General features: G+C 43.1%; 1 protein-coding gene across 2 annotated transcripts in view; it reads right to left on the bottom strand.

Moving 5' to 3' along the window:
- The window catches only part of LOC123760948 (uncharacterized), a 709,495-nt gene that overhangs the window by 130,541 nt on the left and 563,747 nt on the right, over positions 1 to 15,207 (bottom strand). For both annotated transcript variants that reach the window (XM_069329132.1, XM_069329138.1), the window contains exon 5: positions 4,091 to 4,446. In XM_069329132.1, the coding sequence (XP_069185233.1) occupies positions 4,091 to 4,446 (356 nt within the window). The remainder of the gene's footprint in view (positions 1 to 4,090; positions 4,447 to 15,207) is intronic.

The following is a 15,207-nucleotide window of genomic DNA, read 5'->3' as shown; positions in this document are numbered from 1 at the left end:
TAAGCTGTCATTGCAATCAATCATAGCTACCTATGTGCTTTAATATACTGTACCTATAATTTTCTCTCATCTTTTTTTTCATTCCATGTAATCTGTTATCATTTTTTTGTCTATAAATTTTGCACGTATTTACCTCCTTAAAATTTTCTTAGATTAAGGACCTGCCCGAAACGCTGCGTGTGCTAGTGGCTTTACAAGACTGTAATTACCATATTTGTATCCTCACATTCCTTATGTACATTCTTGTATATGCATAAATAAATAAAATAAATAAAAATAAAATAAACAGATGAGACAATTTCAAACCACAGTCTAATGTCTTGATTAAGTTGAGAGGGAAGGAGAGAGGTCAAGATATAATTCTGTTTTGAAAAAAGTGGAAGATTTTCTGTATGGAAGTGAAATGGGTGACTATTGTCTAACACAGTGTTGTGCATGCATGTGGTTAACGCAAACCCCTAACAGACGCAAATGGGTCACCACAACCCAGGTAAGGCATGTGAACACACAGGGTGAACACACAAAGCGGTAAGCCTGTCGCTCCACGACAAAACTGAGCCAGTCCCTAAAACCCAGATGAATCAAGATGTGCCAAATATGCATCCCTGATGTCCAGGAACACCATCCAAGCGCCTAGCTCCAAAAACAGCCGAACCTGGGACAGAGTAGTCATCCGAAAGAAGGGGCAAAAGACCTAGGGGGTTCAATGGGACACGTCTAGAATGAACCACAGGTCTGCATAGTCCCGTTTCAGACCTGGAAACAGGCGGGAAATCCACCTGACGGACAGTGTCATTTCGAACACACCCAAGCAAACTCACTCCAGGATGACCCGACAGTGCAGGGGCAGAGGCCTGCCCTGTCAGCCCCGATCCCCCTGAAGGAGGAGGATCGGCACTGCAAGCCTGAGGAAACGATCCGAAACGCCCATGAATCGTGAGACCAGGCGAGAGCAAACAGCGCGAGCCTCCCATCCACTGCCTCATCAACGGGGACAACTGCAAAAAGGACAATGACCCTTTCTAGAGCCCAACTGACGCTCACAGTGATCACTGTGTCGACCAGACGCCGGCGACTCTGTAGGAGGGGCCAGCCCCAAATCTGGCACAACTAGCTTATGATAACCGAAGGAACCCCAAGCCCCTGGCACGACCCTTTCTGGCAGGACCACCACAACCACCCTCCCCTTCCCCAGAGAACCAACAAGTCCGACATAGGCCAGCAACTTGACGAAATCGTTTGGAGAAAATGCACCATCACAGACTCTGCAAACAGCAACCGACAAAAAGGGGATGAAAATCTAAGAACCATGGCCAAATCAGATTCCAAAGAGTGGACAAGCACTGCCTGCCGGTATGCGAGGTGTGAAACAAGAACAAAGAAACCTCTTCCTTCAGAATCGGCGTAAACAACTTCAACAAGGCAGCTGAAGCCCGAGCCGCCGAGGCAAGCGCACCAGACACAGGCCCGGAAGCTAGCTCCTCTACATCCTTCTCAAACTAGTCCAAAGACAGCCTCAGCAGGGAAAAAGAAGTGCAAAACCGAAGCCAAATGCCCAAAGGCACGCAAATCCTTGGCCAACAGGGACAAGAAAAGGAGGAAACCTGCACATGAAGCTGTATGTGGCCAATATCATGAAGAAGTATGGGGGGTGAATGAGCATACATTGAGGTGCTTGCTCAAACTCATCCCCCAGGTAAACCTGAACGACCGTACTCAACTCCCACCATTCAAGTGTGCGGATCCGACAGAACACATGCCACACCCCCAATGAAAAGAAAGGGCAGTCCGCTAGTCAGGAAGACTCGGGCACCTCGTAATGTACCCAGTAGGGAAAAGAGGAACCCAAACTCACAAGAAAAAGGATCCATTATTGAGGCGTAATCCGTATCTCGCAAGATGTAAGCTGCAAGGGCCTTACGCATCTCCCTCCGCGGGATGCGGAAGCCAAAAACCTCCGAAACAAAGGAACTGAGGAACCCAAAGGAACCTAAAACAGAACCCTGGGGAAGAGTCGAACTCATATCAAACTCCTACAGGGAGGAGGGAATAGAAAAAACTCTTCCCCTGTAGCAACAAGCCCCACACCATGGTCACCAACACCCAAGCGGGGTCAAATGGGGCCCAAGCACCCCCAAGTCAACTCCTCCCCAGCCTTAGGATCCTCTACATCAGGACCTGGGGCACAGCTGTCCTACAAACCTTCTCCCTATGGAGAAAAAACAGAATCCACCGGAAAAGCAGGGATGAAGGGGCCCACTGGTGCACCCTAAAAGCCCTGGCAGTGGGAACAGGCTTGAATGCCTCTGCCATTGATCCAAAAGGGGCAGTCCCCAATGCCTATGCGAGTCTCACCACCAAGAAATCACTGTCCTGCCTCTGAAATCCTCAGATGTTTGGGAGCTGGGAGCAGGGGGGGGGGGCGAGTGGCAGGATGAACCTCAGTAGGGGACGGACAAGGGGACGTGGACAAAACCAAAGTCGAGGCGACTAACACCCCCAAGTCCGGGTCCCATAACCAAAACGAGGCAACCATGGGGCATCGGGAAAGGCAACTAACCTCATGCATTGAAGCAACCTAAACCGCACATGCAACGCTGAAGCTACCTGCACCTGAATATCAATATCAGTGGACTGGGTGAATTGGAGTACAAGCCAGGAACACTACTTGCAGGACTCTGGGTCAAAGTTGTCATTGACTTAACAGGCTGCATGGCCGAGGCAAAGACAGTGAGTGTCACTCAGAGACAAGGGGACAGAGCAACCTTCAAACTCACACAAAGCGAGGTGGGACTCAGAGGTCTCCTCCATCAAACCAATAAGCCCCAATCTGGGTTTCCAGGGTCCTTAGGCTGACTGCTAAGGGAAGCACAGGCAAGGTACTGCTAACTGGTTATCCCAGAGCTACCAAACAAACAATCTAAAAGCTGAACCCTGGCGATGTGTGCAATCTCGAGGACCTAGTGGCGTGCCACCAAAATCATACAAGTGGTCCTACAGCCACACCAGACAGATCCTCCACCAGGCAAAACAAAACAAAACAAAAAACAAAAACCCTGCACAACGTCCCAAGGGGAACAGAAGTGGTTGCTATGCGTATATTAGACAGCTACACAGTACCTTGAGTCCCAGCCCAGCGACAATACTACCTCCTACCCAAGGTCAAACAGGAGTAAGAACAACCCCAGCTGAACTCCAAGGGCAGGCAATCACTGAGCAGCAAAAGAACCTTGCAAAAGTAATCTTTTGAATGACTCATAGAAGATAACCCTAAACCGCAAGAGCAGTACTTACAGGGCACCTAGAGAAGGTAGCCTTAGGCACATATAGCCCCAGTACTCTTGTGTTACTTCTGACTCTCACACCACCTCACAGTAGAACAACACCGCTATGGTCAGCACTGCCCAAAAGGATGAAGCAAGAGTTGATCAACCACCACCAAACACAACAGCCTCTGAACTGGGGTTGGGTAGCTGGTGCGGGAGGTCTGGGACCCCTCTTTCCCAGTTGCGCAGACAGCGGCGTGGTGCCTGTGGTGACATCATGCGTGTTTGCTTGTTTTCGATTGGGGAGCTCTGCTTGCTAGTTCAGCTCTTGGTTTGCAATTTTTAACCAGCTGTAGTTTGTTTTGAAATTCCTACCTTTCTGAGTGCCTGACCCGGTAGATGGCAGACATAGACTGCTTCCACTTACACAATAGTGTAAGGTGTCTATAGGCCATTGCTCCTCGTGACTCTCTGAAGGAACCAGGTTCTGGCAGTGGTCCTCGGTAGGCCTAGAACTCCTTCGATTGACTGTTGCCTTGGTCTAATATGTACACATCAGCCTGGTATTTCTTTGGGGAGCCAAAGGGGTTCTCCACAGAAAATAATTTTAATTTGAAATAATATAATTTTATATCGAAATTGGATGAAACTAGGTGGCAGGTGACACTGTAGTAAGTCAACAATCCAAGCAACAATGTTGTGGCTTTGGGTAATTATATAGACCCAATTTCGTTATAAAATTATATTATTTCATAACAAATTGATGATCTAAAACAGGTCGAATGTGAGCATTAGCTAGTGAGCTACTGCAGAAGGTTACTCACATCATATGCGTCTGTGCCTCCTTCCTCCACAATATCAATGTCTCCACGGGGGTCCTCGTCCCACCACCCTCCACTGCTGATTCTTCTCCTGCTGCTGCTGCTGCTGCCATTACCACGGTCACGCCTTCTATTGCTTGTACTCCCATGCCCGCGACCTCTATTACTGGAGCGATTGCGCCCCCTACCACGCCCATGGTTAAGGGGGTGTCCATTAACATGGGAAGTGTCTGGTAGTCCCATCTCAATGACAGGATCATCCAGTGGTGGTAGAGATGCTGACGGCGATCGTAGCAATTTTGCTTCTAACGTCCGTACTCGCGATAACAAGTTGTGGATTTGTGTGCAGTTGAAGCAAGCTGCCATAAATTAAAAAACAATCATCATTAAATGTCCAACTCATGGTGTTGGATAAATAAAATTAAAAGAAAAAATAAATGAAAATAATTACCTATATAAGCATATTTCAGAAATGTTAAAACAAAATGCTGTACATAATGAATAATATAGTGTAGGTGTACACACACAGATACAAGCCCAGGAACTGAAGATTGAATCTACAAGCATAGTGATTCAATTGTATAAATTGTTGTAAGGTACGGGATTGAAAGCCGTACCCTAGAGTATCGTTAACAACACCCGCTCTTACTTTCTTATAAATAAGTGCAGGGATCTATATAGCAATAATCACCAGTTCTAACTACATGGGGACAAGAAATACACCTTGCGGTACAATTTTACAAAAGGGTTTTTATTTAACAAATACCAGATTTCCCCACACTGATTAGAACAGGGTGGGTGTACTTCGATATACCACAGGATTGATACAAAGGGGGGGGAGGGGAAGTTTCCTTCCCACCAACAGGATAATATTCAGAGGTTGAAAATGGGAAATAGATTCACGGAAAATAAAAATGAAATGTGTGAAACATTAAACGAAAAGTTCCAAAGTGTGTTTGTACAAAATGAAATCTTCAGGGAACCAGATACAATAAGAATTCCAGAGAACAACATAGAGCACATAGAAGTGTCTAAAGACGAAGTGGAAAAAATGCTTAAGAAGCTAAATAAGAACAAAACAGTTGGTCCAGATGGAGTTTCACCATGGGTTCTGAAAGAATGTGCACCTGAGCTCAGCATTCCTCTTCAACTGATTTTTCAGGCATCCCTGTTTACAGGAGTTGTAGCTCATGTGTGGAAAAAGGTAACATAGTTCCAATCTACAAAAGTGGAAGCAGGGAAGACCCCCTTAATTATAGACCGGTATCACTGACAAGTGTAATAGTCAAAATATTGGAAAAAATAATTAAAACTAAATGGGTAGAACACCTGGAGAGAAATGATATAATATCAGACAGACAGTATGGTTTTCGATCTGGAAGATCCTGTGTATCGAATTTACTCAGTTTCTATGATCGAGCCACAGAGATATTACAGGAAAGAGATGATTGGGTTGACTGCATCTATCTGGACCTAAAAAAGGCTTTCAACAGAGTTCCACATAAGAGGTTGTTCTGGAAACTGGAAAATATTGGAGGGGTGACAGGTAAGCTTCTAACATGGATGAAAAATTTTCTGACCAATAGAAAAATGAGGGCAGTGATCAGAGGCAATGTATCGGACTGGAGAAATGTCACAAGTGAAGTACCACAGGGTTCAGTTCTTGCACCAGTGATGTTTATTGTCTACATAAATGATCTACCAGTTGGTATACAGAATTATATGAACATGTTTGCTGATGATGCTAAGATAATAGGAAGGATAAGAAACTTAGATGATTGTCATGCCCTTCAAGATGACCTGGACAAAATAAGTATATGGAGCACCACTTGGCAAATGGAATTTAATTTTAATAAATGCCATGTTATGGAATGTGGAATAGGAGAACATAGACCCCACACAACCTATATATTATGTGAGAAACCTTTAAAGGATTCTGATAGAGAGAGAGATCTAGGGGTGGTTCTAGATAGAAAACTATCACCTGAGGACCACATAAAGAATATTGTGCGAGGAGCCTATGCCACGCTTTCTAACTTCAGAATTGCTTTTAAATACATGGATGGCGATATACTAAAGAAATTGTTCACAACTTTTGTTAGGCCAAAGCTAGAATATGCAGCGGTTGTGTGGTGCCCATATCTTAAGAAGCACATCAACAAACTGGAAAAGGTGCAAAGACATGCTACTAAGTGGCTCCCAGAACTGAAGGGCAAGAGCTACGAGGAGAGGTTAGAGGCATTAAATATGCCAAAACTAGAAGACATTAGAAAAAGAGGTGATATGATCACTACATATAAAATAGTAACAGGAATTGATAAAATCGACAGGGAAGATTTCCTGAGACCTGGAACTTTAAGAACAAGAGGTCATAGATATAAACTAGCTAAACACAGATGCCGAAGAAATATAAGAAAATTCACTTTCGCAAACAGAGTGGTAGACGGCTGGAACAAGTTAGGTGAGAAGGTGGTGGAGGCCAAGACCGTCAGTAGTTTCAAAGCGTTATATGACAAAGAGTGCTGGGAAGACGGGACACCACGAGCGTAGCTCTCATCCTGTAACTACACTTAGGTAATTACAATAATTTAGGCTTCTACAAACTGGGACTTAAGATCACTATTCCATTCCACTCCTCTTAGGTCACTACAAAGGCCATGGGTTTTAACAATACACTACTCTGACCACAATACACAAATAGATGTACAGAGTAAATGTGGATAACCCCATGTGACACACAGCTGAGCACATGTACCTGAATTAACAACACACCACTCTCCCTACACACAGGGTTCTAAAATCCTTATTTCTACAAATTCCTATCTCTAACTTATACAGAAAGGGAAGCACCGCTATAAATATCTATAATACTGCACTTATCGTATTTGTTGGAGACCATCCAAGATACTGGTCTAGTTCTCACTGCCTCTGTCTCCCAAGTGAATGAAAAGGCCTTGGGCCAGATTCATGAAAGCACTTACGCAAGCACTTACGAATGTGTACATCTTTCCTTAATCTTTGACGGCTTTGGTTACATTTATTAAACAATTTACAAGCATGAAAACTTATCATTCAACTGTTGTTATTGTTATAAACAGCCTCCTGGTGCTTCAGAGCTCATTAACTGTTTAACCCTTAACCCTTAAAGTGCGCATCACGTCATATGACGTGCTGGACGTTGTTCCAGTCAACTGCGCATCACGTCATATGATGTGTTGGAGTACTATGCAAGATTTAAACAGCCCGCGGATACACAGGGTTCACCACACCTTCATCAGGGCTCTTGTAAACAGACGCCATTTTTTAAAAAAATCGTGGGCCAAACTTCCGGGTGTTATTGGCCTCAGTATTGAGTGAGCAACCAAGCCTGACGCACGCAGCATGAGCTAACAGCACTGCTGTTCAGCTTGTAGCGAGTAGATTATCCCAATAATATACTCGCTCCAAATGCTTTGTTAATATTCCTGTCAACCTTTGGAGATGAATGAGGTGAGGCGTTGCCCGGGCAACACAGTGAGGTGTTGCCCGAGCAATATAAGCAGCAAGAATAGCAAACATTAACTAGTCTACTTTCAAGTGTGGTCTAGAGCAGACACTTGCGAGATACTGTACCAACGCTCAGTGCGCTCAACTCACACCAACGTATCACCTGTGTACTTCTGTATATTCGACCAAATATATATATAGTATCTTAGTGTCTGTTATTTGTCACCATACTTTACGTAACAATAGAACCGTTACATTGGTGACCCCAGAGAGTTTCGACGATACCCAGCCACGATGGACTACAACATGGATTCTCACTGGACCTCTACTGCTATTGCTGGCTGTGGACCGCATCCACCTGTCATGGAACGCTGCCAACACCCTCGCCACAGCTATGATTTACATCGCGATCATCCCGGCATTTTCATCAACTACAGCTTGCTGCACAGCGAGTGTTACTTACTCATCTGACAGTTTCATCAGCAACTACATCATGTGGGATCTACAGCCTGTCCTGCCTCCTCTCCGTCGCTGCCAGGGCACTGCTTATTCTACAGGGACTCCCACGACAGCTGCTCTTTCGTCAGATTCATCTACACGTTCACTGCATTTTGATACTCGGCCGACTCAAGCCCTTTGCGCAGTACAGGACTTACAGCTTGCGTTTCCGACACTTCGTCGCCTTCAGGACAATTCAGCTCTAGATGTGATTACCTCGTTGTCCTAACTACTTGCCTACATTACCTCCTAATGTCCTGGTGCCCGAGCCCATCCGCCCCGGATCTAAATGCTCCACCAGCGACCCAAGGACACAACAATTATGCACATTCTTCTCTCCTGCTACACCGAGCTTGTCCACACACTGCCTACATCTTTTGGTACCAGACTACAATTTCCACAGTCAACAATGCAGTACTCGGCGTGTACAGTCCTAATCAACCCAAGACGCTACAGCTTCGACACAGAGCAGACAGCAGACTACGACCGCATCGAGCCGCCACGCTCTCGCTCCCCGAGTTTAGACACTCACAATTCTCAATCGAGCCGCCACGCTCTCCCACATAGAGCTCCATGACTCCGGCCTCACTCAGCTCTCTGCTCTGCTCCAGGCTTCGTCTCAAACGTCTGCGACACTGCTAAATCCAGAGACACATCCGCCGACTACGCAGTTCACTTTTCGACCACAGTTACCAGCAGCACCGCCACCTACGACAACGGACGATCCTGTACGACCTCCGACCCTACAACCCCAGTTACCAGCCGCACCACAACCTGATCCTACGACGATGGACGATCCTATGCGACCTCCCACCCCTACACCCCAGTTAGATGACGTCAGCGAAGAGGAGGAAGTTAACTTTGATGGTTATGTAACGCGAGCAGGGCGTACCGACCAGCTAAGTTCCTTGATCAAGTATTTTTCCTTTCATCCCCTGGGAGGGGGAGTTCTGTAGCGAGTAGATTATCCCAATAATATACTCCCTCCAAATGCTTTGTTAATATTCCTGTCAACCTTTGGAGATGAATGAGGTGAGGCGTTGCCCGGGCAACACGGTGAGGTGTTGCCCGAGCAATATAAGCAGCAAGAATAGCTAACATTAACTAGTCTACTTTCAAGTGTGGTCTAGAGCAGACACTTGCGAGATACTGTACCAACGCTCAGTGCGCTCAACTCACACCAACGTATCACCTGTGTACTTCTGTATATTCGACCAAATATATATATAGTATCTTAGTGTCTGTTATTTGTCACCATACTTTACGTAACAATAGAACTGTTACAAGCTTGTGACCACAGCATCGCCTAAAAATGCCAAATTATACTTGTTTTTAATTAATTATTACAGAAGACCCCTGACTGTGATAAAACTGACCAGGGTTCTGATAATAGCAGGATTGTGGTGATATTTAGTGCTGTGTGCCATGGAGGGAGGAGTAATGCTGTGGGAGGGAGGGTGGTGGCGATGTCTTCTGACTGTGTGTGGCCACCTTTTATTGACTGCACTCAGCATACCAGCTTAGTGGTTCGCTATGGTGAACACAAATGTAGATACTTATATATAACGTGTGTATAGAGGGTATAAACAGCAAGAGAATGTTTGGAGCCGCCATTTTGGTGAGGGCGGTGGAGTCGTCTGCACGACGCCACCGTGCAGACGACGGTGTTGTTTACTGGTTACCACGATGGTCTTTGGGCACCATACCAGTTTATTTGTACAAGTATGGTGAATAAAACAGGTAGATATTTATATATAATGTGTGTATATAGCGTAATAACACCACACAGTATTGTTGAAGGAGAAATATTAGTGCGTCTGGCCTTGAGGGCGGCCGCCGATCAGCTGACTGTGTGAGTAGCCACATCTTTGTGCCTTTACTCACCATACAAGCTTAGATGTACAGTTATGGTGAACAAAACATGTAGATACTTATATATAACGTCTGTATATAGTGAATTATAGCAAAAACATTATTGTGGGAGGAGAATGTGGGCGAGTCAGATGACTGGAGGGAGGTCAGGAGTGGCTGGCTGGTAAACGGCGGTCACTCTTCGTTACTTTTTGACTCATAATAGCTACTTAGTGGTTCGTTATAGTGAACAAAACATGCAGATACTTATATATAACCTGTGCTTATAATGTAATAACCGACAAAGTATTTGTTCACTGATTGATGAACATAATTGAATCAACAATATGCACATCATATTTTTGAGTACAGCAATGATTCACTCGTTTTATTATATAAATATATCAAACTACACACTATTGAATAATATAACAGCAAAAAAAGTATGAAAAATCAATCAGAGACATTGAAATAATTCGGTAATTATCTCTTTGTGGCAACTCCGGCCTGACAGCTTGCGAGCAACAGACCACCTGGGACGCACGCTGAGTCAGCGCCTATAATTTGCCAGACTTCCCCGCTCTATAGCGGGCAATATATGCCACTTACGATTTTTTTATTATTTTTCCCATGATCAGTGAACACAAATTAACAGGTTAGGAAGAAAAAATAATTTTTTTTTTTCAAAATGACATGTGCCTGTGGGGATGACAGGACATTAAACCCCAAGCATGTTAAGGGTTAAACTACGCATGGCGTATATATACGCCATGAGTAACATTCCCACCGTGCGCATGGCGCATATATACGCCAAAGGGTGCCAGGCATGATTCAAACGTCCCGCTGTGTAAAGGGGTCACCCATACCATAGCCAGGGGCAATTGTAAACAGACGCCATTTTTTTTTAAAATCTAGAGCAGGCCTCCTTTGCTTCACAGGCCTTAGTTAGTGGCCAGACACCATGGCGAGCGCATCACGACCCAGTGTGCGACCTCGCTCAGCTCACTGCGCCGCGCAGTCTTTGACCAAAGACGAAATTGCAGATGAATTGTTCAAGGACGTTGACTGAGCAATTTGGAAGATGTTGATCCAGACAATTTCTTCACAAGGACAGATATAACAAACAAGGAGTAACGGTTTCAGACTCAACAAGCCACAATGTAGGACTGAGAGCACGAGATGCTTTTTCACCCACAGGGTTATAAACCCACTGAACCGCCTACCTGGCAAAGCAGTAAATGCTGAAACTTAAATTTTTATCAAATCAAATCAAACATTTATTTGGGTAAAAGTAAATACATAGTAGTAAATAAATTAGTTACAAACAAAATGTTGGATTTATAAATAGAGCTAGTACATACAATACCTAAAGCCACTAGTACACATAGCGTTTCGGGCAAGGTGAGGTGGGGGAAAAAACACTCAATAGTAATTAAGCTTAAAGTATAAAATGCATTAAAAGAAAAAATAAAAGATAAAAAAGGGGGGAACATGGCAGAAAATAGTACATATACAATTGGTCAACAAACAGCATTGTTTAAAAATAGCAAGACATGGGTTGACATTTAGGGGTAAGGTAGGTTACATGGAGTTAATTAGGTTGTATAGTACTTAGTTTTCATCTTAAACTGGTTGAGAGAGGTTCAGCCTTTGATATGATTGGGAAGGCCATTCCACATTCTGGGTCCCTTGATTTGTAGAGCATTTCTAGTTTGATTAAGTCATACTCTTGGAATATCAAATAGGTATTTGTTTCTGGTGTGGTGCCCTTGGGTTCTGTTACAACCTTCTAAGAAGCTTTTAAGGTCAGGATTGACATTACAATTCAGAGTTTTAAATATATAGAGAGGATGTGCAGTGACTTAATATCTAACATATTTGGAGACTTGAGTAAAGATGCTGAGTGCTGTCTGGGGCCAGAGTTAGATATTGTTCTAATAGAAGGTTTGTGTTGGGTAATTAGAGGACGTAAATGATTTTGGGTAGTAGAACCCCAAGCACAAATACCATAGTTAAGATAAGGATAGATAAGAGAGTAATAAGAGTGTCACCAGGGCAGGGCGAGGTACATAATATCTGATCTTAGAAAGAATGCCAACAGTTTTAGAAACTTTTTTTGGTATATTTAGAATGTGTCCCTGGAAATTCAGCTTGTTATCAATGAGGACACCAAGGAATTTACCATCAACTTTACTACTGATTTGTATATTGTTTATTCTTAGATTAATTTCATTTGAGGATTTATTACCAAACAAAATATAGAAAGTTTTATTTGAGGATTTATTACCAAACAAAATATAGAAAGTTTTATCAATGTTAAGGGTGAGTGTGTTAGCAGTTAGCCAAAAATGGACTTTATTTAGTTCAGTATTCACAGTAACATTTAGAGCAAGCGGGTCAGGACTGGAGAAAATGAAAGTTGTGTCATCAGCAAATAAGATTTTTTTGAGGTGTTGAGAGGCATTTGGAAGGTCATTAATGTAGATGAGAAAGAGGACAGGGCCAAGTATGCTGCTCTGTGAAATACCAATGTTTATGGGTAGTGTAGGAGAAATGGTATTTATTCACAGAAACATACTGGAGCCTGTCAGTAAGGTAAGACTGAAGGTATTGCAGGGAGTGACCTCTGACTCCATAATGATGTAGTTCAACACTTTAGCGCACCGCACGCGCAAGACCCTGCACTACCCCGGATGGGCTTCAGCGTTTCACGGGAGCGAGCGGTAATTCTGAAAAGTGTATACTCGTTTCAACTTTGTCACCTCAATTCTCATCCAAGGTTTTTCAATTTGGTATCATTGTATTCGCAATAGAATTCTCTACAGGACTAAAGGCATATAAGTCCAAAAGCCCGGTGTACTATCCACAACATACAGAGAAAATGAGTGCAAGTTACCCAGGAGCACGCAAGAGCAATAAAATGTGTACACTCTTTTCACTTTTGTCACCTCAATTTCCATCCTAGGGCTTTCATTTTGGTATAATTGTGTTTGCAATAGAATTCCCAACAAGAGTATGTGCATATAAAGTAAAAAACTACAGCGTGCTCCACCCGCCGACAAGATGAAAGTGACCCAAAAAGAGAGCACTGCGCCACCTCAAAGCGCCTCTCATTACATTAGAGCGCGCGGTAATACTTAAAAGTGTATACTCTTTTCCACTTTGTCATCTCATTTCTCGTCTTAGGTTTTTTATTTTGGTATCAATGTGTTTGCAATAGAATTCTCTACAAGACTAAGTGCATATAAAGCCCTAAAGCCCAGCGAGAAAGTGAGAAAGTAAAAGTGTATTACCCAGAACCGTGCAAGAGCAATAAAATGTGTACACGCTCTTCTCTTTGGACATCTCAATTCTCGTCCTAGGTCTTTCATTTTGGTAACACTGTGTTTGCAATAGAATTCCCAACAGGAGTATATGCAAATATAAAGTCCAAAAGCAAGGCGTATCACCCACAGCAAACAGAGAAAGTGACGGAGTGTAATTCCAGTGAGCGCTAATAAAATGGGTATACTGTTTTCAACTTTGTTACCTCAATTCTGGTCCTAGGTCTTTCATTTTGGTATCAATGTATTTGCAAAGAAATTCCCTACAGGAGTAAGTGCATATAATATCCAAAACGACGGCACGCCCCTCCCGAAGCCGCCGCCACCGACACAATGCTGCGTCGTTACCGGAAATGAGTGTATTAAAAAAAAGCGTAATGCCGAGTCGTTACCAAGCGAAAGTGATAAGAAGAAGGTTTTGGTGGTTGACAGTGTCAAAAGCAATACGTAGGTCCACAATAACCCAACAGGGAACTCAGTTTTATCAAGAGCTGTATGTATTAAGTTAATCATACTAATAAGTGCATTGTTAGTGCTTTTATTGGGTCTGAAACCATATTAGTAAGAGCTAAGTATATTGAGTTTGGCTAGATATGAGTAAAGCTACTTGTAAATTAGCTCTTCAAATATTTTTGACAAGGTTGGCAGAATTGATATAGGTCTGTAATTGTTGACATCAGTGAGATCACCACATTTGTGGAATGGGGTTACTCACGCTTTTTTTTAGAATATCCGGAAAGGTTTGGAGTTCAAGTGATTTGTTGAAGAGTAATGCAATGGCAGGAGCTAGAAATATGGATTTTTTTTTGTAAATTAGAGATGGTATCTTATCAAGGGTGCTTGACTTAGTTTTAAGGGAAAGGATTACCTCATTAACATCAGAGGAATTAGCAGGAGCTAGGTACAGAGACTCTGGATAGTTACCTGTAAGGTAGTCTTTAACCCTCAAACCGCTAGGGGCCCAAATGGAATTAACACCCACAGGCGCAACAACAACAAAAAATCCAAAAAATTATTTTGTCTTATAGAAGTGTTCATATTTTAGCCGCAATAGGGTAAGGAAGTCTGGCAAAAAAGGGGCGTTGGCAGAGCCTTCGCCAGACGAGGTCTACTCTGCCCGAGCTGTCAGACGGCAGTTGCCACAAATATATTATTACCTAATTATTTCAATGTGTCTGATTGATTTTTTCTTAGTTTTTTTGCAGTAATATTATTCCATACAGTGAATTGTGGTATATTTATATAATAAAATGTGTGAACCATCGCTGTACTCAAAATTATGGTGTGCATATTAGTGATTCAATTATTTTGTTCATAAAACAATAAACAAATAGTTTTGCTGTTGTTACACTATATACACAGGTTATATATAAGTATCTGCATGTTTTGTTCAACATAATGAACTACAAAGTTGGAATTGTGAGTCAAAAAGCAACGAGGAGTGACCGCCACACACCAGCCAGCCACTCCCCTCCCTCAACACCTCACTTGCCCTCATTCTCCTCCCACAATACTGTTTTTGCATTTATTCACTATACACAGACGTTATATATAAGTATTTACATGTTTTGTTCACCATAATTGTACATCTAAGCTTGAATGGTGAGTAAAGGCACAAAGACATAGCTATTCACACAGTCAGCTGGTGACGGCCGCCCTCAAGGCCAGACGCACTAATATTTCTCCTCCAACAATATTGTTTGTGGTGTTATTACGGTATATACATACATTATATATAAGTATCTACCTGTTTTATTCACCATACCTGTACAAATAAGCTGGTATGGTGCCCAAAGACTATAGTGGCCATCAGTAAACATGACAAGTCGTGCAGACGACGCATCTCCCTCGGGTCCATCTAATTACCACAAGCTACCACAAGCTACACAAGCTTCAGAAAGCTTCCTGGCAATACGTTAGTAATGAATAAATATGATATGTTAAGTTAGGCTGACCTAACCT

Source organism: Procambarus clarkii, chromosome 3 (assembly GCF_040958095.1).
Source record: "Procambarus clarkii isolate CNS0578487 chromosome 3, FALCON_Pclarkii_2.0, whole genome shotgun sequence".
NCBI classification, from domain to species: domain Eukaryota; kingdom Metazoa; phylum Arthropoda; class Malacostraca; order Decapoda; family Cambaridae; genus Procambarus; species Procambarus clarkii.
The sequence above is the reverse complement of the archived record's forward strand: the minus strand, read 5'-3'. Positions and strand labels throughout refer to the sequence as shown.